Here is a 26,682-nt window from a genome sequence, read left to right as displayed (position 1 = left end):
CTATGAAGAAACCCATTTTTTACCCTTTCAGAAGATTCCTTCAATCTTACATTCAGAAGTCTGGAAGCACCTTTTCAGACAAACAAAAATTATTAAAAGGCGTAAGATAGTTTACAAAAGCTTACATTTTTAAAATAAAATTTATAAGTCTGAATTTTGGTTTCCATAGACCAGAGGTCTTCAAACTTGGCAACTTTAAGACTTGCAGACTGCAACTTCCAGAATTCTGAGAGTTGAAGTCCACAAGTCTTAAAGTTGCCAAGTTTGGGGACCCCTGCCATAGGCTAACATGGCTCTCCTTGTACAATGTTCATCTGCCTTAGGCATTCTGGTCATCTGAAGAGATACTATTGTAAGCAGGTTACTTGCCAAGATCTCACAGTCAGCCACATTCCAGAGGGGAAACAAATCAACTAAAAGCACCTACACTTTAAGAGAGTCTTCCGGTCTGCAGGTGTGGGTAACAGTTCATATGGCACCATTGTGATTCCTGAAAGGTTAAAGATATTGAGATATTTATTTAGTACCTGTTTTTAAAATGTATTGATTTATTCATTCAATGTATGCATCAATAATTGACCCATGATTCAGGGTGATATATGCAACTAAAAACAACAAATAACGAGCCAGAATCAGCTCAGGCAACTAAAACCATTGAGAGAGGCTTATAAAGCCAGGTGTAGCTTTCAGAGAAAAAATAGGGATGGGGCCATATTGGGAAGAATGCTATTCCATAGAGCAGGTGTGGCATCTGTAAGGTGACCAGACGTCCCGCATTTGGTGAGACAGGCACGCTTTTTCATAATTTTTCCCGCGTCCTGGGCTGTTCTCAAAAGATCCCGCTTTTTAATTTTGGTGCCTTCTTCGATCGCTCATTCCCCCGCCCATCTGCTGCCACTCGCATGGGCGGGGTAGCATAGCGAGTGAGCAGGCGGATGGCGGTGGGATCGCCGCCCAGGAGCCGCCAGAAGCCTTCCTGCCCAACACCTACTCTCCCCGGACTTGTTTTGATGAGCATGGGGCGACTGACAGTAGTTTGCGCTGGCCACACCCGCTCAAACTATCGTCAGTCGCCCTGTGTTATAATCTGACCACTTTAAAGAAAGTCCTTCTTCGCATGCTTTTCCCTCCCAACTGCACCCCTCTCGCGTTCTTCGGCCCGCTGGACCAATGGGGACCCGGGGTAGGCAGAGCCCAGCGAGCCTCCCGGGCCGAGAAATTGGAAGGAGCAAAGTTGCGAACGCTTCGAGGAGTGAGTAAAGCGCCGCGCTTGGAGGAAGTAGCGGCACATGATTGGAGTGGGAAGAGGGACTGAGTTGGGGCATTAAGGGTGTTAATCTCAAATCTTTCAGAGAGTCCATTGCATTGCAGAAGGTGGGATTTAATTTTTAGCGTTTAAGAGCGGCACTCTAAAAACAGGAATCAAAAACAAGCTCAAAATAGGAAAGTGAAAGGTGTCGATTTACGAAGTTTCCCAATGGGATCGACAATTAAACGTGCCAGCAAAAGCCAAGGCAACCGGGACGTCGCCACACTGGGAGTCGTAGGCGTAGGGGTTACCCAACACCTTACCCTATTCCAGAGCAAGCAAAATACGTTTTTTGGCGTTACCCTCTGCTATGTAGGAAAACACTCTTGAAAGTATTTAGTTGTTTGCTGCCTGTTGCGAAAGGTTTCCCGAGGCCCAAGTTAACTTTGGTGCTCTGGCTTTGGGGAATGGTTTTTTTACAGTGGAAAGTCGTGTCCGGGATTCCACCAGTTTGTCCTGCAAGTATTAGGCGCCGGGCTATCCCTCCTTGAGCTCGGCGGAGCTTGCTGTCAGGTTGGATCAGTGTGATCAGCTCCGGAGAAAATCTTGTAAACGCGGGATATGTAAGAGCGAAATTGAGGCTGCACAGAAATAGGCTGCCGGTGCTGTCCGCGAACAAGCGGCTGAAAAGCGATTTAAAGCAACCTGTAACTTCGAGGCGCTTTGCTGAGAACTGTTGCGTGACTTGAGAGAGGGAAAAAAACTTTTTCTGGCTAAAAGCCGGATGGGGATCCTCGGGGAATTTCTTAAAGCTTTGCACGATGCGGTATGCTCTTCGGGGAAAGAGGCAGAGACTCCTGTGGGGATATTATTCCTATGAAATTATTATAAACCTTAGAACTTTTCCTTAAAAGACCAGGGAATTTCAAAATCTGATTTAGGAACTTTGCTTTTAGGAACTGTAGAATTTCCTTTTACAATGATTTAGCTCAGTTAAATATTGTCAAGTAAATTAAAAGCAAGTAACAGTTACCAAAACAAGGGATATTCATAGGCATCATCAACTTAATAATTCATCGCTATTAACCCTGTTTTCCATGCATCCTGCAGATATAAATAATGCATTTACCATGTTTATGTGACCTAGTTAAAAAGGACCCACTGATCGCACTTAGTTCTTTTTTGTTTTTTTACTATTTGCTGACCTCTGTCTCCCGCCCCCAGTATATCTAATCCATTAGATTAGTACAACAAAACACAAATGCCAGTTTTGGAAAATGCATCCCCATCAGTATGTGAAGGAAAGGAATGTGGATCACTCTTGTGAGATTATGCCTGGGGCAGCAGGGATGTACAACACGTTAAAACACAACAGGTTGTTTCTTCCTTTCTATAAAGCATTCCCAGTCAATCAGTCTATCATTAAGTAATATAGAAAACCTACCGATTGACTGGTGCTTCCAATTGGTGACATGCCGTTTGAAAATGCTTGATGTTAGCAGAATTGTCCTGTTGTGACACGTTTCCCAAAAGGCTTACATTTTCTCTTCCAGATAAATCATTGTTGTCATTGATATTTAATGACCAAGTTCATACCAGTTAACTGTAAATCAAACTTGATAAAAGACAATGACTGCCCTCACATCTCATGCTATTCCCCAGCAAACGAGGTGCTTCATTAGAGTTTAACCTGATAGCTTGATTGGGATACCATGTTAAGACATTGACTTTGTTTCCCACAAAGCTCTGAGCCCCTTTTCCTCTTACAAGAACATGCTGGCCAACAGCTAGATAATATAGTGTCTAATATGAGTGAATCTGAGTAATTGTTGACATCTCTATCAGCAGCAATTATGTTGTGACCCACATATCAGATGTACTGTATGTGAATGAAAGAGACTGAATGAGGCACTGAGGACATATACTGCTGATACAGTGTTTGAGTTACAGACATCCAGCTCATTAAAGTTGCATTATGTCACAAAAATAAAGAACCGATGGTTCTGTAGAGGCTGGGGAGCAGTGATACACATATCATAATTTTGCAGTGAAATTCGGCATGAGTTACATACTTACAGAGTTAAAACATGATGATGTTCGTCCATCATTTTCAAAGAGGACCTTGACATCTAATGGGTTGTGGGCTGTCCACGGTGTGTCCTCAGGTGGCTGGTGAGGCCTATACGGGCTTGGAATGTTCTGCCACATGTCGCAGACATGTGTGTATTTTGAGTATTTGAGTATTTATTAATACTTATAGGCCGCCCTTTTCCCTGAGGGGACTCAGGGCGGCTTACATAAAATGAAGGGAGGGGGCATACAGACAATAAACACAAACAATACATAGAAGTAAAATAGTAAGCAACATTCATTCATCATTCGGGTGGGGGCAATTATCTTTGTCCCCAGGCCTGACGGGCTAGCCAGGTCTTAAGGGCTGTGCGGAAGGTCTGGACGGTGGTGAGGGTACGAATCTCCACGGGGAGATCGTTCCAAAGGGTCAGAGCTACTACTGAAAAGGCTCTCCTCCATGTAGTTGCCAGTCGGCACTGACTGGCAGATGGAACTCGGAGGAGGCCTAATCTATGTGATCTAATTGGTCGCAGGGAGGTAATTGGCAGGAGGCGGTCTCTCAAGTACGCAGACCCAGTGTGGGCACCACTGTTGCAGCATTTGCAGCTTGAAGATGTGTGGACTTCACTTCCCTGAATTCCCCAATCAGCTATGCTGGGGAATTCTGGGAGTTGAAGTCCACACATCTTCAAGCTGCCAAGGTTGAGAAACATTGCTATACGTCATACTTATAGGAAACGCCCATCTAGTAACATGGAGAACTATCATTTCCCTACTTTTATTATATAAGTTCTCATCATAAATGTTTGTCACTTATTCCTTAGCAAATGAGCTGCTTTATTAGAGTTTAGAGATACAAGAGTTGGAAATAGAAATCTGTCTGCCTATCTTCCTATATGTCTGTCTATCATCTATCTATCATCTATCTTATCATCTATCACTGCTGTATGAAAAGCTTAATGCATGTGTAGATTTGGATTCTAAAGTAGAATAATTTGATAAGGCAGGTACATGTATAGCAGAAAATCTAACTTTCTTTCAGCTCATATATTCCTTCACTTCTCTGAGAGAAATGCTGTTTAGGAGAGAAAAAGCAAAGCAAAAGAAACCTGGTAGTGACCAGAAAGTTTGAGCTACGATGAATTACTCACGTGCGTTTTTATTTTACAAAACATGGCTGCAGTGAGTGAACTGAAAAAATAAATCTTTAAAATGCTAAAAAGAACCAGAACATACCATTTAAAGTTACTTTAAAAAAACTGCTGAGGTCAAAAAAGCCCCAAAGATAGATAATAGGGATAATATATGGATAGACTAAGGTGACCAGACATCCCTAGCGAGGCCGCAGGCTGGCAGTAACCGCCGCGGCCTAGCTCCCCCCCCCCCCCGGTCAATGGTGTCTCTCTTTGCCAATCTGAAAATCTGGTCACCTTAGGCATCTGAAAAGGCACATCTCCTGGGTCCCATCAGTTGACAAACTGCTTGAATGACTGGGCTCAAGCATCATTTCTGTTTGATACGAAAGAACAAGAAAGCCTTCAACCATTTTATGCCCTCAAATGCTCTTGAACCATTTTCACTATTAACCTAGAGCCTTCACTACAGCAGATGATAGTACTTAGCTAACTTTGGCTGCTTCTGGAACCTATGTAGGGTTAATTCTGTGAGACTAGGCATACCTAAAGGTGAAGCAAGCACGTAAGCAGGGTGGACAAAAGTCAGGAAAAGATCCCTTAGGGCAGGGCTGTCAAACTTGCAGCCCATGGCTGGATGCGTCACGCGCTGGCCATACCCACGCCCGGTTTAGCAAAGGGCGTAAAAATCACAATACATCACTTGAGGATGCGGATTTGACACCCTTGCCCTAGGGGAAATAGTTAAAAAAGAATTAGGTCATTAAGATAGAAAGGAAAAAAAAGTCATCTGAACCAGATAAAAGAATTTGGACCTCAGCACACGAAAAAACCCTTCTGTGAGTCCCATCAACAGTTACCAGATTTGTGAACTAACAAAGCAAGGACACTGGGGGATAATAGGGGATCTGAAGCCCACCCACCCTTTAAATCATTTTTGGATCCAGATTTGGTGGCTTCTATTCTTTGGCTAGTGCTTGCCTGTCTAGTTGAATAGGATGTGTGTGTTTGTGTGTGGCAAGAAAGAGCAAATTAATATTTTGTATCCAGCAGTGGTGGTTGCAGATGGTACACCCTAGTACGGGAGTACCAGAGCCTGCTCGGAGCACCGGATACCATTCTGGTATGGTGCTCTGGAGGGCCCACCTGCCCACCTGAGCTCCTTACCAGTCTTTTAAGTCTTCGGGGCTTCCGTGCATGCGCACTGTGTGTACAGCGTCTGCACAATGCTACACTGAGCAGCTGGAGCGTCGCGGAGGGTCATGGAGGCACTAAGAGGCATGTGCGTGCTGCGTGTCCATGTGGACGCCGCCAGGCCCATTCCAACCGGTATGGAACCCACCACTGGTATCCAGTAGGTTTTGCTTTGATGTTATTTTAAATCCACTGAGTCTCCATATATGTTAAAAAAAATCATTGGTCAATTAAAACTAATTTGAGTGTGGCTCTTTTCCAGGGGTGTGAATGTGTGAATGAGTGACCATAAGCTGAATATGAGCATTTGTGTAACAATACTTGGATAGGAAGCAACTATCTGTTGCTAGATTGGTAGTTATCAGGAAGAAGGGGACAAGAAACCCTCATAGATGGTAACCATTGTTCCAATCTTTCAGTCCAACAGATGATAGCCTTTAATCAAACTTGGCTATCTTTGAAAGATAAGCATGGTTGGATCTGGTTAGATACTATGGGAAGGGCCCCCTCCCCAGAATAAAACATTCTACAGGATATTAATAGAGACAGAATAAAATATTTCCCTTAAAAGGCGAAGAGAAAAATCTACTTAAAGCAGTCCCAGTCTTTTGCTGTAGGAAAAGAGCCTCAAGTAAAATCCTGAAGAGGCTAGGCCAGCGATAGCAAACCTTTTTTGGCACGTGTGCCATAAGTGGGGGGAGCGCAGGGGGGTCATGCACAGGCGGGCTGCACTCATAATGCAATGCACGACCCCTCCCGGTGCGCATGCGCACATGACAGACACGACCCCCCCATTTTGCATATTTTTTCGCCCTCCCCAGGCTCCAGAGGCTTTATAGGAGCCTGGGGAGGGCGAAAACAGCCTCCCCTACCTCCCCAGAGGCCCTCCACAGGCTTCAGGAGCTTCCCTGAATCCTCCGGAGGGCAAAAAATGACCCTACAAGCAAACCGGAACTCACTTCTGGTTTGCTGGTAGGGCTGATTTTAGCCCTCCAGAGCGTTCAGGAGCCCTCAGGAGGCTTCCCTGAAGGCTCCGGAGGACAAAAAACGGCTCGTAGGGCTATTTTTAGTCCTCTGGAGCCTTCAGAGAAGCCTCCTGAAGACCCCTGAATGCTCTGGAGGGCTTAAACTGGCCCTACAAGCAAACTGGAAGTCCGTTCCTGAACTTCCGGTTTGCCCGTAGGACCAGTTTTTTGTGCTCCTGAGGCTCCTGAAGCCTCCGGAGGGCTTCGGGGGGGGGGGGGCAGGGGAGGCTGTTTTCGCCATCCCCAGGCTCCTATAATGCCTCTGGCGCCTAAGGAGGGCAAAAAATAGCTTTAAAAAGGGTCAAACTCAGCTTACCAGTGTGCACATGTGCACTGGCCAGCTGACAGGGCAAATGTCTCAAGTGGCCTGACAAATTGCTCCGCATGCCACCTGTGGCACATAGGTTTGCCATCCCGGCTATAGGAAAACAGCCTCAAGCAAAAGCCCGAAGAGGCTAGGGTTCATGAATGGATATTTTGTATCCATTCATAAAACAAGGCCACTCTATTAATACCCAAAGGGCAGCCAGTAGCTCGGAATAAGCAGCACAATAGGCAAGGAGTCTAAAGTGACAAGATTAGCTCAGCCAAACAAAACACCTAGGATTTTTAAAAAGGGGAGTTTTTGCCTGTAGAGTCAGTCAAGGGCCGATGACCCCATAGGAATCTGACAACAGCCATTTAAATATTAAAGGACATATTTGTCACGTTACGACCGGCCAATGTCACTCAAGCCGAATGTGGGTTTTTATTGGTTCGCACGTGGAGGCGTTCCGGTGGGAGAATGGCAGCGTTCTAATTGGTTAATGGTTCGACAGCTACCATATAAATAGCTGTCAAACCAAGGGGTTCTGTTCTGTTCTGTTAATGCTCTCAGTTAATAAAGACAGTTGAATGCAGAATCGCCTCAGTCGTTTATCACTACCACAGAGAATATAATAATATTCTTGCAGAGGAACAGGCATCTCAATGATAAAGACCCCAAAATTGTATAAAACCCCACCTACTCTCACTCTAGAAACATGCTGCTGTCATTGTTGTTTGTGACTACCAAATAAACAGAGACCTCTTTTCCAAATCTGCAGCCTGCCTCCAATTCATTTCTCCTGTGTCTCTCCCCCAGCTTGGAATAAGAACCGAACTAGATTTAACTTCCAACAATACTTTGATGAGAGTCATGGTGTAGTGGTTAAGGCATCAGGTTAGAAACTGGGAGTCTGCAAATTCTAGTTCCACCTTAGGCACAAAGCCAACTGGGTGACCTTGGACCAGTTACTTTGTTTCAGAACTAGGAAGGGAACAGTAGCAAACAACTTCTGAAAAACCTTGCAAGAAAACTGTAGGGATTTGTTTAGGCTGTCCAAGATACAACTGAACAGAAAAAAAACGGGAAACCAGCAGGGATTAAAGGTAAAGGTTCCCCTTGTACATATGTGTTAGTCATTCCTGACTCTAGGGGGCAGTGCTCATCTCCGTTTCAAAGCCGAAGAGCCAATGCTGTCCAAAGACGTCTCCATGATCATGTGGCCGGCATGACCAAAGGCGCACAGAACGCCTTTTTCTACTTGCATTTTTTACGTGCTTTCAAACTGCTAGGTTGGCAGAAGCTGAGACAAGTAACGGGAGCTCACTACATTATGCGGCGCTAGGGATTTGAACCGCTGAACTGCCAACCTTTCTGATTGACAAGCTGAGCATCTTAGCCATTGAGCTGCTGTGTCCTACAGCAGGGAATACCAAGGCTATAATTTAGACTGCGGTGTAAAAAACAAACCAGAAAGTGACAGTGATTAATCATATACAGTATGTTGTTGTCTCCTTAATTTCTATATCCATGTGATCATTAGCAGCTAAGCTCAGCTCAAAAGCCGTAACATTTTTAAAAAGCCTTCCTTCATCCTTATGACATGTTGAGAATAAACTAGCTGCCCCAACTTCAATTTTACACTCTTGTTCTCTGAACACTGGCTATTTTTCATGTCCATTTTTTAATGATACAATTGTACCCTGCTGTTTTCAGTACCACCAACTCCCTCCCCCCCTCCAAATCCACAACAGTGAAACAGAGAGGAGAATGAAGGCAATAAGGCCCAGGAGGCCTGACAGAGTAAAAGCTGGGATCCACCAAGGGTTGCTACGGTGGGTGGAAAGGCTATCTTCCGAGAGTGGGTGGCATACAGGTTAATTAAATAAATAAATAATAAATAAATATCTGAACAGATGGTGTTCATTAAAGTGCTAAATTCCCAGGAGACAGTCCTGAGAAGTAGCCTACTTAGGGAGAGAAACATAATCACGTCTCATTAGTTGGAAATTAAGATAAAGGGCTTTTTCTGCACTGCAGGCTTAAGCTTTTTCTCCCATGTGTAAACTGGCTGCAAGTGAAGCTGTTTTAAGAAATCCCTCCTGCATATCCATCCCATTCTGCATTTTCTGCATGGTGATGGCCTGGCTTAACCATCCCATGGCCCTCAACAATAGATTCCTGGCATCTTTACTTCTCCTGCCTGGGACAGGAAAACATGTTCCTGTCTGTGGATGGGTCTCTGAGAACATGTGGTCTCCATTAATCTTTTGTATGAATCTCCTTTCATGGACTTCTCGTTCTTGACTCCTTCCCATCTGTTGTCTTGACCGAATGTTCAGTTTTTTACAGTTTCACTGGCAAACTTCTTGGTTTTTATTATAAAGGAAAGGCTTTCCTTCATGAAGGGGGTACAGTACTTGTTTCCAGTGGATATTCTCCTTTCTCTGAAGTCAGTCATTGCTAGTATGGTGGGGCGACTGAGCTCTAGATCCTTGCTCTGTGGAATTCCTCAAAGCTGTCTCCCCTCCCGTTCACCCACGTAACACCTATCCTCCGCGAGCTGCACTGGCTGCCTGTTGATCTCCGGGTACGCTTCAAGGTGCTAGTCGTCACCTACAAAGCCCTTCATGGTATTGGATCTGGGTACTTGAGAGAACGCCTACTGCCAATTACCTCCACTAGACCAATTAGATCCCACAGACTAGGCCTCCTCCGAATTCCATCAGCCGGCCAGTGTCGACTGGCGACTACCCGGAGGAGGGCCTTCTCTGGAACGAACTCCCCGTGGAGATTCGTACCCTCACCACCCTCCAGGCCTTCCGCATAGCCCTTAAAACCTGGCTGTTCCGACAGGCCTGGGGCTAAAGACTCGCTGCCCCACTTCGAATGGTATGATTGTTGTGCTTTTAACTATGTATGGTTTTTATGTTTTTGTAACTCTGTTTGTTTTTCCCCTCCCTTTTTGAGTTGTGAGCCGCCCTGAGTCCCTTTCAGGGAAAAGGGCGGCATACAAATAAATTAAAATGAAATGAAATGAAATGAAATGAAATAATATCTACATGAGGCTCAGTGGTGGGATTCAAATTTTTTACTACTGGCTATGTGGGCGTGGCTTTATGGGCGTGGCATGGCTTGGTGGGCATGACAGGGGAAGGATACTGTAAAATCTCCATTCCTTCCCCACTCCAGGGGAAGGACACTGCAAAATCCCCTTTTCCTCCAGATCAGCTGGGACTCGGGCGGCAGAGAATAGATGAGGGCAGGGCCAGTGAGAGGTGGTATTTACTGGTTCTCCGAACTACTCAAAATTTCCACTACCGGTTCTCCAGAACTGGTCAGAACCTGCTGAATACCACCTCTGATGAGGCTACTTAGGAAGGTCATCTGATGACATGGAGTCTGGTATTACCACAAGACCTAATGACTTGTTTTGATCTCTGGCTATCCTAGTGAAGTCATTGTGTTGTCCCAATCACACACAGACACACATGTGGTTTAGTATGTTTATTAGTATTCCCCAGCAATTCCCTTCACCAAAAACCCAGAACTGTCCCAATTAAGTCCAGCCAAAAGTAGACCAATGCCTGTCCACAGAACTATGGCTAATGAGTCCACAAGGTACATGAAAGTTTCTTAATCAAGCTAAGCCCACTAGACAAAATTAAATTCCCAATACAAGATGGCTCACAAGGCACAATCCAAGTCAAATCACGGTGTCAATCCAAAGCAAGGCGGAAATCACAACTAAGAAACAAACAGGTTATTCGCAGCATTGCCTCCATCTGTCTGATGTGCTAAATAGAAAGCTTCTGGTGCAGCCCATCAAGAAGGGTGAGGCTGCCTGCTCATGAGTAATTAGGCCAACCTTTGCTGCTCCTGCCCTCCGTGTTCTTGCATCAGCTGCAGAAGGCGGTTCCTGTTCCTCATCACTGAGCGGTTGCAGCTGAGTTCGGTTTCCCCGCCTGAAGCCGCAGGGCTGTCCTGCTGCAGCTGAGCTTCAGCCAAATCCCTCTCAGACAGCTGCTTGGAGCCATTGACCTCCTCCAGACGGAACTGGTTCATCTTCCTCAGAGTTGACATCTGGAGAGGTATTTGGGGGAAGTGTCCAGGGGAGTCACCACAGTCACGGAGGCGTTCTCCCAATATTATTTGGACACTATTTAAAACTAGATGGGAAGGGATAGGCTCAAGCTCAACCCTAGCAAGGTTGGCTTGGATCCCAGGATTTGCTGTGCTCAGGAATTTTGCATCTTTAATTCTTGATGGTGTTGCATTCTCCAGACAATTTTGGGCTCCTCCTAGATTATCAGCTTTGCTTGAAGAGCTGTTACCAATAGGATTCTGGGCGAAAAGTACATGGCTCAAAGCCCAGCTATCTATGGTACCATCTTTCTCCAAATGCCTCTGCCTATCCCATAAGGTTGGGCTTACTATGGGCACCTTCAAATGAACAATGCCATCTCCTGTCCTCCCAGAGCCATGGCCTTTTTGTTACTGCTTTTGTCTTCCCTGTACTATTCCCCAGAGGTCTGTTTGCTCCATTCCTGCTCTGCTTTACAAAAGCATTGAAACCTTGGCTTTTTTAATAGGCCAAAGATCCAAAGTATTTGTGAATCTGTTGAAAGACGGCTAAAGCCGCTTTTTAAAAAAAAATGTATCTCCCTCAGGACTCATAACAAAGACTGTAATGCAGTGTCTAGAAACTAGCACTGCCATGTATACAATTCAAAGTATGGATGCAGCGGTATGTAGACAACAACTTCATCATAATATGAAAAAAGGAACTAGAGGAGACACATGAAACAATCAACATCTTCAAAGGAAACACCACCACACTATCCTTCCTGAATACCCTTTGCAGCAGCGGAAATGATAGCAAATTAAAATCGCTAATCTGTTGAAGCACAACCCATACTAATCAAGCGCTCCATTATCAAAACAACAGTCCAACATTCTTTAAGAGGAGCTGTGTAAAAACATTATTTAGACCACAAGTGTCTAAATACACTGCTGCAGTTCAGAATATTGGAAAAAGGAAATGGTCTTCCTATACATCTTCCATCAAAATGAATAGACATGGAACGTCATTTTAAAAATGCCTGACCACTGAACCCACTGCAGCACAATCAGCAAGAGCTATGAAAAAGCGAATAATACCATATATCAAAAACATCTCAAAAATTGCAAGCATACTATTACATCCACATGGCAAATTGTAGCAGATAAACCAACTAAAGCCCTCTGGGAGATCTTAAGTAGATCAAATGCTCCAGTAGTCTAAGAAGAAGAAACAGGATTCATCTTCAAAATATAATACAAGGATTGTAACAGTCTGTAGAGATTCTCAGTCATCTCGGTCCTGGTTGTCCCAAAGGTGCTTTTTTTCAGGAGGCAACTGGACTTTCTTGTTTTTTTTCTTTGAAGATATTTCGCTTCTCCTCCAAGAAGCTTCTTCAGCTCTAACAGGATAGCCCCTCCATTCCCCACTATCCTGTCAGAGCTGAAGAAGCTTCTTGGAGGAGAAGGGAAATGTCTTCAAAAAAAAAACAAGAAACTCCAGTTGCCTCCTGAAAAAGCACCTTTGGGATAAGGACTGTGATAGCTAATAGGTAGGACGGACAGATTAGCAGAGAACACCCATGAACATCAAATAGCAATCAGAAGTCATTATGAAAATTCCTTAACCTCACAACACACGAACAAACTCAGCCATAGATTCAACTGGGAAACTGAGCATCCAAGACCAAGCTAAATCCAGAAATGCTAGGGAATTCCTAAAAGTTTGGCATTCAGATTTAACAGTTTTAGTCTCCAGTCCCCTAATCATCCAGGTTGCTCTTCTCTACACTTTTCTAGAGTCTCAACATCTTTTTTATAGTGGTGACCAAAACTGGATGCAGTACTCTAGGTGTGGTCTTACTAGAGCTTTATAGAGTGGTATTAGTACCTCACTTGATCTTGATTGTATTCCTCTGTTAATGCAACTTAGAATTGGGTTAGCTTTTTTGGCTGCTGCTGCAGCCTAGCTTATATTTAGCTGGTTGTCCACTAAGACTCCAAGATCCCCCTCACAGTCACTGCTATTAAGCCTGGTTTTCACCCAGTTTATATGTGTACTTTTTTGCGGGCACCAAACCAGCAGTAATGCCAGCAGCAACCCACCCCTGGACGACTCATTGAGTACGGTTTGTCAGCCAGTTGCGAATCTATCTGGTGGTGAAGCTATCTATCTCACTTTTTTTCTACCTTGCAAAGAAGTATGTTGTGGTCTACTTTGTCGAATGCCTTGCTGAAGTCTAGTATGGTATAGTCTTTATCGTCATTGTACAAAATAAATATAATGAAAGTCTAAGTATATTATATCCACAGTATTTCGCTGTTCTACTAATTTAGTCACTATACCATCAAGAGATATGTACATAGGAATAAATTACATTTACATACCATTCAAAATAGATAATAAAAAACTTAAGAGGGAAACAAAAAGACCAAAACACACCTTCAGCAGCCTACACCAAAATAAACAAGGATTAATACCAGGAAAAGTGAAACAGACAATGATATCCTAATCAAGGAACCAAGCAAATAACCAAGCTCAAGAGAGCACCAAGGACACCATAGTTCAATCCTGAGCTACATATATTCTCTTCTATTTTTGCCTGTGTTTATTTTTTATTTATTTGTCTCTGCATCTTTCTTTCTTGGGAACTATGTCAGGGTTGTTTTCCTTTGGCGTAAATGCATTATTTTAAACAAAGTGTTCAAAGTACAACATCCCTCATTCAAATGTTTTCTTCCCACTAACATCATTTGGAAGGATTTCCTGTTTTCGAGACAGGAATTATTGAATTATGCGGTGAAAATTAATTTATTTGAACATGCACAATGAAGGAACTGAATGAATTGAATTGAATGAGACAATCAGTTTCAAATTTCAGTTTACTTACCCTTCTGGAGGATTTTATTGATGAAGCAGAGTCCAATCATTGAAATTTGGGATTTCAAATCACTCAATGTCTGTTTAATCCCCACAAAACTGCTGAGTTCCTCACATTTCAGTCCAATCAAAGCTCCTGAGCAATCAGATATGGCCTTTATTTTTGGGAAGTCCTATGGTAACAAACAGTGTTGAAGAGAGCTTACAGTTCAGCAAAATCTTGATTTGGATATTAGAGAATGGAAACTAGCTGTTTTCCCCCTGTTCTGTAAAACCCTTCTACATAACTATTTCCACTCTCTAATGCCCAGAGTCAGAAATGAGACAACTGTGCTTCTAGAGCCTGCAAAACGCAAACACTACACTGGGTTACTTGGGAACTTGTATCTAAGGTACCTGGACAAAAAGTGAAATAGAGATCACTCGACTTTAAAAAAAATACAAAAATGCTATTGGAAAGAAAAGCACTAATTAAAAACAGTTCTACCAGGTTTTGGACCAGCAACATTCTATTTTGGAGGCAAAGGTTTTATATCTTGTGCATGATAAAAGGCAACTTTAAAAGGTAGAGAGAAAGGTAAATGAATGTTTGATGAAAAGAAGGACTAGGGGAGACATGATAGCAGTGTTCCAATATCTCAGGGGTTGCTACAAAGAAGAGGGAGCCAAACTACTCTCCAAAGCACCTGAGGGTAGAACAAGAAGCAATGGGTGGAAACTAATCAAGGAAAGAAGCAACCTAGAACTGAGGAGAAATTTCCTGACAGTTAGAACAATTAATCAGTGGAAAAACGTGCCTCCAGAAGTTGTGAATGCTCCAACACTGAAAGTTTTTAAGAAGATGTTGGATAATCATTTGTCTGAAGTGGTGTAGGGTTTCCTGCCTAAGCAGGAGGTTGGGCTAGAAGACCTCCATGGTCCCTTCCAACTCTATTATTCTATTCTATTCTAAACATTGAGTTGCTCAAATTGAAATTGCTGCCTCTGCAAAGTAGCCAATGAGTAACTGGAGTTATCCTGCAAATAACTGAACTGCTCTATCTGAAAACAAACAGGAGGCTTGAGGCAATATGCAGTCATATGGGAAATCTGTATTGAAAGTCTAGACTAGAAAAATGTGCCCTAAATTATTTCAATACTGTATGGGGATTTAAGAGAAGGTAATGTCACCTATTTTATCCCTCCATAAATAGCTACCAGCCCATTCTAATGAAGGTTCAATGAGGCAATGTAGATAAGCTTCTTGGTGTTGCAAAGAAAGGGGTCAGAGTGTTTTCAGGAATCATAGTTTTCAGTTACTGGAAGAGTCCAAAGGAACGTTGGTAAAAACTTCCTATGAGTAGTTGGGTGACCAGTTATTTGAGGTACTGTACCTCCATTCACTGTTTAAGTTCCAGTTGAGGATAGTCAGCCATCTGTTGAGAATGCTTTGATCCAGATCAAATTGAGCAGGATATCGAATTTGATTACTGCACAGGTAGTCCTCAACATGTACATCTAGTGACTATTCAAAGTTACAATAGCATTGAAAAAAGCGACATAACCAGTTTTTACACTCATGACCATTGCAGCATCCCCATGGTCATGTGATTTACATTCATGCCCTTGAAAACTGGTTCATACATAGGATGGTTGCAGTGTCTTGGAATCATGTGGTCATCTTTTGCAACCTTCTGGCAAACAAAGGCAATGGGGAAGCTGCATTCACTTAACAAATGTGGGAAGAGAAGTCATAAAATGGGGCAAAACTCATTTAACGAATGTCTTGCTTAGCAAAATAACTTCTGGGCTCAGTTCTGATCGTAACTAAAGAACTACATGAATTTAAATGTCTCCAACCCCATAATCCAACTCTGTACAGTAATTCTATGATTTTGGATGAACGAAATATTGATGTTCATTTTAAGTTAATCTTTCTAACTTATCCTGTCTACTTTCGGGAGTCCTGATTCATGATATATTATTTAAAGACTTAATACAATTATTTAGTACAATTATCAGAATAAAATTGCTTATCATTCATTATTGGATTAATGTGTATGAGTGTGTGTGTGTGTGTGTGTGTGTGATGACTAGTCATTGCAGTTTCCTTGGAAATACAATATAATACAATAGCAGAGTTGGAAGGGACCTTGGAGATCTTCTAGTCCAACCCCCTGCTTAGGCAGGAAACCCTACACCACTTCAGACAAATGGCTGTCCAACATCTTCTTAAAGACTTCCAGTGTTGGGGCATTCACAACTTCTGGAGGCAAGTTTTTCCACTGATTAATTGTTCTGTCAGGAAATTTCTCCTCAGTTCTAAGTTGCTTCTCTCCTTGATTAGTTTCCACCCATTGCTTCTTGTTCTACCCTCAGGTGCCTTGGAGAATAGTTTCACTCCCTCTTCTTTGTGGCAAGCCCTGAGATATTGGAACACTGCTATCATTTCTCCCCTAGTCTTTCTTTTCATTAAACTAGACATACTCAGTTCCTGCAACCGTTTTTCATGTTTTAGCCTCCAGTCTCCTAATCATCTTTGTTGCTCTTCTCTGCACTCTTTCTCGAGTCTCCACATCTTTTCTACATCATGGCGACCAAAACTGGATGCAGTATTCCAAGTGTGGCCTTACCAAGTGGTATTAACACTTCACGTGATCTTGATTCTATCTCTCGGTTTATGTAGCCTAGAACTGTGTGTTTTTCAGAATTTGTTTGTTCTTGCCTCCTTCCTAAGGCTGAGAATGTGACTGGCCCAAGGTCGTCCAGTTGATTTTTGTGCTTAAGATGGGACTAGAACTCACAGTCTCCTGGTTTCTAACATGATGCCTTAACCACTGCACCAAACTGATTGACAAGTAAGAGCCGAGGTGGCGCAGTGGTTAAATGCAGCACTGAAGGCTACTTCAGCTGACTGCAGTTCTGCAGTTCGGCTGTTCAAATCTCACCAGCTCAGGGTTGACTCAGCCTTCCATCCTTCCGAGGTGGGTAAAATGAGGACCCGGATTGTTGTTGGGGGCAATATGCTGACTCTGTAAACCGCTTAGAGAGGGCTGAAAGCCCTATGAAGCAATATATAGGTCTAACTGCTATTGCTATTGCTATAAGTTGCTTATTGTGGTGTATAAAATCAACCATGCTTCATTCAATGAATCATGGTTAATCAGATTGTAGCTGACCAGGAAATGTGGTCTCATTTACAATGTGAAAAGTGAACTTTACCTGCAAGAATTGAAAGTCACTTGGATCGTTCATCAGATTTGCAAGCCACAGTTTCTGCTTCTTAAGATCTGCAAGTTGCTCATATCTACGCTGAATAGAATTCCTCATGTCAAGTAAAGCTGACTTTTCCTCTTGATCAATGAAGTCCATCACCTTAGCCTGCAGTTGCTTGAATTCTTTCAATACTTCTGTAAAGGCCCAACTAACTTCATCTCTGGTATTCTTTATCACTTTCTGTAAAGAATGGGGAAAAAACAAAATATAGCATATGTCCATCTATTATCTATCTTGATTTAGGGCTCTTCCAGAAAAAACAACCACCTATGGGTCCATTGGAGAAATGAGATTGTCTTCCTTGTGTTCCTATGACTCATAGTAATAGCACTTAGACTTGTATACCGCTTTACAGTGCTTTATAGCCCTCTCTAAGTGGTTCACAGAGTCAGCATATCACCCCCAACAATCTGGGTCCTCATTTTACCCACCTCGGAAGAATGGAAGGATGAGTCAACCTTGAGCCTGGTGAGATTTGAACTGCCAAATTGCAGGCAACCGGTAGTCAGCAGAAATAGCCTGCAATACTGCACTCTAACCACTGCACCACCCACAGCTCATCATCAGATCTCAGGATAACATCAGGTTCTAGTTTTCTCCTGTTATGTTTTTTAGAAAATTGATATCTTCCATCTGTCTAAATTGAAGCAAGAGGTAGACAGGATCTGGCACAATCACACACACACACACACACACACACACACACACACACGTGAAAGTGGAGGGGAAGAAAGTTCAACTGGTTCCAAATCTAGCCCATCTGGAACAACTCTTAATAAGGGAAAGTTTTCTTTCAGTGTTTGAATGAAGAATGTCTCAGGTTTAGTCCTTTCTATCTACAGGGTTACTGGAGAAGGTTTACCCTGAAATCTAAAAAATAAAATTGCTGCCAGCTAGTAATGGATCAAAGTTTAGATTCAATATAAAGTAACTTTCACAATACATGCAACTGAAATTCTCAGATTAGTTGCAAGTGTTAAAGACAAGTGTTAAAGTAGGTGCATGTATATGTTAAAACTAATTCTCTGTTTGCTACTAGCCATTTGGCTTGAAGATCAAAATATATTGGCAGCACCAATTTACCTTCATGGAATTAGAGCAAGGTAGAACATATTCAGCATTGGCTTTTAGCCTTAGGATCACTAGTTAAGAGTATCCAAAGATACCTGTGAAGCTAGTGACTTCAGAATCCATAAGGAGATATCACTACAGGGAAAGAATAGCAATAAGGATCACAATTATTTGACATACTACATTATTTTTATTTATTTAAGTAGTTAGGTGATTTAGAGCCAGAACTGAATGATTTAATAAAGATCCTTTTTATAAACCATATTCCTGACTTTAGGTTGAAAATTCACTATTCTTTCTTCCTCTCCCTGACCCTACTGCTTGGCATTACATGTTTCTATATTGCCTGATATTGGGGGGAGGTGGGGTGGGGGGAGAAAGACCTTGTCAAAAGAAAGTATGCCAGTTGACTTCCTGGGCGGGACCTTGCTGATGGTGGCAGCTTAACAGAGCTGCCCCTGGGTTTCTGGTCGCGTTATCTGCCTAAACATCTGGCAGATACCTGACTCTTCAGGCAAAGAAGAGGGGGAGAGAGATCCAGCTGGTAAGAGCTTTTTCCTTTGAAGTTTGCAGCCTTTTTGACTGCGAAGAGAAGGGGGGCCAACCGAGGCTGAATCATTATCTCCGTGCCGGAAATCCCTAGCTGTTTTTTTTTTACAGCTCAAAGTAAGATACCTCCACTTAGGACAATATTTGAACTATTTATCTGAATTTAATACAAGCAGAGTCCGTATCTGAGAACTTTATCTGCTTTTTAAAAAAAATCCTAGCTTCATTTTTTACAAGAGCTTCCTTCGTGTACTTGGTTTGTTTTTTTTTCTTAAAAAAATAGCTCCTAAAATGGCGATTGTGCATTCTCCGTAACAATGCCACATTCCTAATTCTTCTGCAAAGAACAGTGATAAAAAAGATCAAAGGGAGGAACAGCCGGCCGGCAGTTTCTTACTAATTAGTTTCACTTCTCTGAAGAGTTTACAAGACTTTCTTATCAACTTTGTTAATATATATTTCTGATATAGAGAAGTCAAAAATGGCGCTGAATATGCCGAGCTGCTTTGTTACAATGTCTTTTTCCCCCCTTTTCTAAAGAGCTAATAAAGGGGTGATTTAATACTCTTTTTTTTTCGTAAGCTGCATAGCGAGCCAGTAGTATGATTAATTGCTTGAAGATAAGATTTATAATGGCATCAAAATTAAATCCGGGGGGGAAACCTCCTCCTCCTCCTAGAAGCACATCCCCGATACCTGGCATAAAGTTGCCCCCTACTGGAGATGTGCTAATGAAAGAACTTTTTTTGGAAACCTTCAGACAATTCAAAGAGGAGATAAGGGATGATTTAAAAGAGTTTAAGATGGATTTATATGATAAACTTGATACTAGGATTGCCAAAATAAATGATGATATGCTGGGACTTGTAACTGTATTGACAGAACATGTTTCTGGAATTGAAGATAACCTAGAGGTTCTTAATGAAGCTAATACCAATTTGACATCCAAAACTGAGGTGGTGCAACAAAAAGTTGAAAACGCTGAAAAACAAATTATTATGATACAGTACAGGCAGATAGAGCTCGCATTAAGAGTCAGGGGGTTGCGTGAGGATAAACAGGAGAACTTGAAACAGATTTTTTCAGAGGCTTTTGACCGTCTGGCGGGAAGACCGGGGTCCAACTTTGACTGGCAGATTGATAACATTTATCGTGTTAACTCTTGGGCGGCAAAGCAGAAGCAACTCCCCTGAGATGTAGTCATATACTTCGCCACAAGAGAGTTCAAAAACATGATACTACAAGAGTCCTATAACACCAGGCTTCAAATTGGCGGCCAGGATTTGATTGTCTTGAAAGAAATACCACCTCAAATGCTAAGAGCCAGGAGAGACTATGCCTTTCTAGTGGAAGAACTCAGAAACCGTCAGATACAGTATAGATGGGATGTGCCATTTGGTATTATAATTACATTTGACAAGCAAAGATATTGTCTCAACTCTGTATGGAAAGCTCGAGATTTCAATTTCAATATTCTGAAGGTGGGACACCCTGCATCATCTGGATCTGGAGAAAGACCACGAGAAGGACAAGATAGACAGCAAACCACACAACTACCAGACAAGATGCACCATTTCCCCCTCCCGGAAGGGCAAGGTGTCATGGAACAAAGACCTAGCAGTATGACTACCAGACGAATGGAAAAACAAGCTACAATGCAACAACCTCAACAATCACCGGCCATTGATCAAGGAGTTACAGCAACAAGCTCAGAAGCCATGGGAGGAGCTAGGCCAAAGGTTAAACAGGCCATGCAGGAGGCTCTAAAAAAGCTTCAGGCAACCAAAAATGACAACTAAGATTTTGACATGGAATGTCAATGGACTGAACTCTCCACAGAAGAGAAAGAAAATATTTCACTATCTTAAACAGTTCAAGAATGATATAATTTGTCTGCAAGAAACTCATATCAAATCAACTGATCCAAAATATTTGTTTAACCCCAAACTTGGTCAACATTTTGTGACCTCTGCTACGGAAAAGAAAAATGGTATAGTTGTATACTTAAGAAAAGACATTAAGGCTGAACTAATTGAAGCAGATCCCTTTGGAAGATATATTGCACTCGACTTAATCTTAGAAGGGAAAAAGACATTACTTTTGGGAATTTATGCTCCTAATCAACAGCAAGACAGATTCTATAGAAATCTTCATGCTAAATTAGTACAGTGGGACTATAAGTCTTATCGTATACTATTGGGTATATAGTATACTATATACTATAAGTCTTATCGTATACTAAGTTATTAGTATTAATCACTATTGGGTGACTGGAACGGCGTGATTGACACTAAAAGAGATAAGAAGACCTCTCGCCCAAATACTAAAATCCGAGCTAAGTTACCCAAACCTTTTTTTGACATGATGGACGACTTTGAATTGACAGATATTTGGCGAGAAAGAAACGCAGAGGAATATGATTTCACCTTCTTTTCTGATAGACATCAATCCTTTTCAAGGATTGATTTTATACTAATCACTAATGATTTACTTTCTAGGGTGAAGAAGACAAAGATTGCGGCGAGGGTCCTCTCGGATCATAACCCAGTTATGGAATTGGATGGAATTGGGAAGGGTAGTGCAGGCAAGAAGATCTTGGAGGCTGAATGAAAACTTATTCAGATATGAAAAGTACATTAATGATAAACTAGCCACTAGTTTATTATATGCAAAACACAACACTTTTTGTAATGCAAATAAACCGGGCAGATGGTTAGCTTATCAGATTAGGAAAAAAAGGAAAATTCGAAATGTAATCAAATTGAGTTATAGAGGGAAGGAGGTGTTTCAACAGGAGGAGATTCAAAAGGCATTTCAGGAATTTTTTACAGAATTGTATAGAGGGGACAAAATTAAGGGTTCAGATATAGACAAATACTTAGATAAAGAGAAAATACCCCTAGTTAGAATCTGGATACTTGAGAGACCGCCTTCTGCCAATTACCTCCCTGCGACCAATAAGATCACATAGATTAGGCCTCCTCCGTATTCCATCGGCCAGCCAGTGTCGGCTGGCAACCACAAGGAGGAGGGCCTTCTCAGCAGTAGCCCCGGCCCTTTGGAACGAGCTCCCTGTGGAGATTCGTACCCTCTCCACCGTCCAAGCCTTCCGCACAGCCCTGAAGAACTGGCTCGCCCGTCAGGCCTGGGGATAAGGATAATTGCCCCTCCCGAATGTTGTATGGATGTTGCCTACTATTTTTAGTATATGTCTCTATTTTGTTGTCTGTATCCCCCCTTCCTAGTTTTATGTGAGCCGCCCTGAGTCCCCTCAGGGAAAAGGGCGGCCTACAAATTCTAATAAAACTAAACTAAAAACTAAACTAAACCAAACTAAGAGTACAGGCAAAAGTTGAACCAACCAATAACCTCAGGGGAAATCTTGCAGGTAATTAAACAACTAAAGTTAGGGAAAGCGCCAGGCACAGATGGCTTGACAGTGGTTTACTATAAAAACTTACAGTTAGAAATGGTAGAACCTCTTAAGAGAACTATTTAATAAAATTCAAACGGAAGGTAAAGTGCCCCCATCTTGGAAGACAGCGTTTATATCTTTGATACCCAAAGATCAAGATACTACCCAACCAAAAAATTATAGACCTATCTCATTGCTCTGTCCTCTCCGCCTCCCGCGCCTTACCCGCCGCCCGCCCGCCCAGGATGCTGACCTACTGCCATGCCCCGCGCCCGCCGCTGGCCCACTCCTGCGCCTCCGCTGCCGCCGCCGCCGCCCTGCTCGGAGTCCTCTGGCTGCACGCCTGCCGCGGCATGCCCCATGTCATCCGCATCGGTGAGCCAGGCGGGGGGGGACGGGGGCGGGCAGGGCACCTGGGTTGCGGTCCCCGAGGTGGGCGGGTGGGCGCACGTGGCAGGCGTCGGCTAGCGGGACTTTTCTGGCGCGGGAGGCTTCGGGCTCCGCTGCTCTCCCGGCTCTTGCCCGGCCGGCGTGGTGTGCTGGGAAGACCGGCGCCGCACCGGCCACCCGCGCGCCCTTGACCGGCAGCGCAGAGCCGGCTGGGGCGCGGAGCGGAGTTAGGCAGGGTGACTGCCGGGGCGGATGGGGTGCTCGGCGCCGGCAAATCCTGAAGGGCTGCGCCGGTCTGCCGTCCCTTCTTGCGGCGGTGGGGGTGACGGAACAGTCCAGTCTATAGGGGCTGGGAGCTGGGTGGCTCTCTGCTCGCCCCCCGGTCTCTGACTCAGAAAGTAGCGAGGTTGAAGGGAGAGACCCGAGGGACGTGTGCATGCTTGCGAGCTTCAAGTTTGAGCGTCGGGAGGGAGAGATTTTCGATCTTTTTTCACATATAAAGCGCACCGGGTTATAAGCCGCACTGCCGGTTTTTGATCAAATTTTAGGATTTTCAGTGCGGCTTATAGTCGTGAAAATACGGTAGTTCAAACATGGTTCCAGTATGGCCAATTACAGGCCAGGTGGAAAATAGACCAAAAAACTGATTTTATCCAAGTTGAGGATTATTTGTTTAAACAAATAAGAGATCAAAGTTTAATGCATATAAAGAGGATATATAATGTACTAATACAGATGGATTCGGAAATGGAATTGGTTAAAGATTGTATGATAAAGTGGGCTCAGAATATTGAAGAACCAATAATGTTGGACACGTGGGAAAGAATATGGGTAAGAAATGTGAAATTTACACAAGCACAAAATCTGAGAGAAAATTTTTATAAGATGTTTTATAGATGGCATTTAGATCCTAAAAAGCTGGCTTCTATGTATCCGAATGTACAGCCTAAATGTTCGAGATGTGGTTCTCTCGATGCTACATATTTTCATATATGGTGGACTTGTCAAAAGGTTAAGGCATTTTGGATAAAAATGTGGTGGATCATGCAAAATATCTTTAAAAGAAGGATAAAGTTTACTCCTCAGTTATTTTTACTAGGTGTATGTACTGACTTTACAGCGGTAGAGACTAACTTGGTTCTGCACCTAATAACGGCAGCAAGACTGTTGGTGGCACAATATGGAAGAAGGAAGACTTGCCTACAACTCAAGAATGGACATTGAAAGTTACAAACCTAGCCGAGATGGCTAAAATATCGGCATATCTTAAAGACCATTCAAATGAGAGATATAAACGAGACTGGAAAAATGGATTGACTATACACAAAACAAATACGGGACTAAGAAATTCCAGATAGCCTATGTTTAAGATTAGGAATAATCTAAACTGCTCAAAGTTAGTGCAACAGGAAGAAGCTGAGTTCAACGCAGAGATGTTATTGACTTTTTTTTTAAAATTTCCCTTGTCTTAATATATTTAGACTGTGTTTGTTAAAAATCTATACCATGTACGGGCTCTGGGAAGTCGGGGGGGGGAAGGGAGGTGGGGTCTTGGGGGGGGAGGAGGGATATATAGTATGTGTCAGATTTCAAGGTAACGCGATTGCACATGTATACTGTTGCTCTTTAATTCCAGTGTTAAAATAGGACAAGCTGAATATATTAATAGATAGTAGAAATACACCGAAGGGAGGAGTAGAGGGATAGAAGAAAGAGGGGTAGAGAGGGTGGGAGAGAGGATTGGAGGGAGGGTGAGAAGGAAGGGAGGGAGTGTGTCGGGAGAGAGGAGTGGGAGAGGGGGAGGGGAAGTAGGGTAGAGGGGAATGACGGAGGGAAGATGGAAAGTTGGAGGGGGGCGAAAGAAAGGGTGTATGGAGGGTCGAAGAGGTACATTGGGTTTCTATTTTGGGGGGTATTATTGACAAGAGGAATGTCTGTGTTTATTGTTTAATGTTATATGGCCCCGGTTGTGCACAGTATATATGTGACTGTACGAAAATAAAAATGGAAAATAAAACACATTTACAAGGGAAAAAAAAGAAAGAAAGAAAGTATGCCAGTTGAACTGCTAATTTTCTTTGATTGGAAATAACACCATTGCCTTCTAAAAAAGTTGCCATACTTATATCATCATCATCATCATCATCATCATCATCATCATCATCATCATCATCATGTCATACTATAAGTATGTGTTTTCCAACTTTGGCAATTTGAATATGTGTGTAATTCAACTCCCAGAAATCCCCAATCAGACATGTTTGGCTGGGGAATTCTGGGAGTTGAAGTCTACACATCTTCAAGCTGCCAAGATTGGCAAACACTGTCATGTACAGTTGGCTCATCTGTGAAAATTGTAGCAGGCATCTTAATGGTTGGACATGCAGTTCTGGTATAGTTGCTAGTTTCAGTCGTATCTGTTACTATCTTCTGATTTACTTGCTGTTGGGGAAATAGTTTTGCCCCCAACCTCAACTGAGAAGCTCCAAATTTCTTTCATCCACTTTTCTCACTTGCAGCTCACCATAAGGTAATTCACTCTTGCTCTATGTTTCTGATGGTCTTCTACCAATATCAGGACCTGGTTTTCCACACTGGCATGTAGTCTCTGGATCTCCACCTGGGAAAGAAATGCCCATCAAACTCAATACAGAAGATTTGTGTTATCACATAGCCGTTCAGAGATATGCAGGTGTTGTGACATATTGACACTGTGGAAGCGTCAACATTAGAACAGAATGCAGGGTACTCATATATTGAAGTATCATAATTTAATAGCAGCAGACTTATATACCGCTTCATAGGGCTTTCAGCCTTATGAAGCATATTGCCCCCAACAATCTGGGTCCTCATTTTACCCACCTCGGAAGGATGGAAGGCTGAGTCAACCCTGAGCCGGTGAGATTTGAACCGCTGAACTGCTGATCTAGCAGTAGCCTGCAGTGCTGCATTTAACCACTGCGCCACCTTGGCTCTTAAAATACCTTTTTACCAAACAGTCATAAACCTTCTGTCTCAATTCAAATTTCTATTGCAAAACAAACATCAGCATACTATATTGTCAAGTACACCAACCTGTTATCTGTGAATTCATTGTGGTTGCAAAAACTTTCCTTAACACTCATGAACAATTTTTCATCCTTTTCTTTAAAAAAAAAACATTAAACAAAATACATATTTTGATTAGCACCAGTTTTCAAAATACAGTATTATTTCCAAGAATATCCATAGATTCTGCAGAGCTGAACAGTTTTAGTTTTAAATCCCACATGCCCACCCAAAAGAGCAAACTAATCAAGGGGCTGCTAATAATACCATAGAGGGTAAGAGAGAGAGGATGGCAATGAACAACCTCATCTAGTAAATGTGAGTTCAGAACCCCACTTGCTAAAGCAGTTATTTTGACTGAGTAAGAAATTAGTGGCAGCCAATTTCCTTTAGAGTTCATCGTGTGTTCTCAGAGTAGCAAATATTCCCGAAAAATTGCATTAGATCAATTGTCCCTGCTGCCAAAGCCCACACTTCCAATCTTATCCTTATTCAGCTTCTGTAGAAAATTTGCCTTTTTTGTTATAAATCAGATGATCTTTCTGTTATAAGTGAGGGAAGTGTGCTAACTTTAAAAACTTTTATTTATTGTTGGGGGGGGGGGCTTATTTCAAAGTACCATGGAATTTTGTTTGTTACTTTGATTTCCCTGACCTGGGATCTTCCAAATAGGCTTCCAGATCAGGAAGTTGTAATCAGAATCAACTAGCATCAGGATACCGTACAGGGTCTTATTTTCGGGGAAAACACAATAACCTGATGCTAGCTGACAGGGTCCTATTTTCTTTTGACTCCGGAAATCAGGCCTTGACCTAATTTTTGTGGAGGTCTTATTATTTTTGAGGTGCAGGAGACGGCGAGTTTGGTCATCTCATGGCTGCTGCTGTGTTGTAGTATTTTCAGGGAGGGCTTATTTTCAGGGGAGGGCTTAGTTTAGGGCATGCACTCAAAAGCTCAATTGGGCTTATTATCCGGGGAGGTCTTATTTTCAGGGAAACAGGCTAGCAAAGACTGTTTTCATGCATGTTAACACATC

General features: G+C 42.7%; 1 protein-coding gene across 2 annotated transcripts in view; it reads right to left on the bottom strand.

Moving 5' to 3' along the window:
* LOC116503241 (E3 ubiquitin/ISG15 ligase TRIM25-like) overlaps positions 1-26,682 on the bottom strand; it is a 42,298-nt gene that overhangs the window by 12,088 nt on the left and 3,528 nt on the right. Inside the window, exons 3-6 of one of the 2 annotated variants that reach the window (XM_032209508.1) lie at positions 25,123-25,218; positions 17,120-17,353; positions 13,929-14,091; positions 428-490 (exon numbers count right to left, since the gene is read on the bottom strand). In XM_032209508.1, coding sequence (XP_032065399.1) covers positions 428-490; positions 13,929-14,091; positions 17,120-17,353; positions 25,123-25,218 — 556 coding nt within the window. The remainder of the gene's footprint in view (positions 1-427; positions 491-13,928; positions 14,092-17,119; positions 17,354-25,122; positions 25,219-26,682) is intronic. The other variant, XM_032209509.1, reaches the window with a different exon arrangement.

This window comes from Thamnophis elegans, chromosome 2, assembly GCF_009769535.1.
Source record: "Thamnophis elegans isolate rThaEle1 chromosome 2, rThaEle1.pri, whole genome shotgun sequence".
Lineage (NCBI taxonomy): Eukaryota > Metazoa > Chordata > Lepidosauria > Squamata > Colubridae > Thamnophis > Thamnophis elegans.
This window is presented reverse-complemented; position numbering and strand designations above follow the sequence as displayed.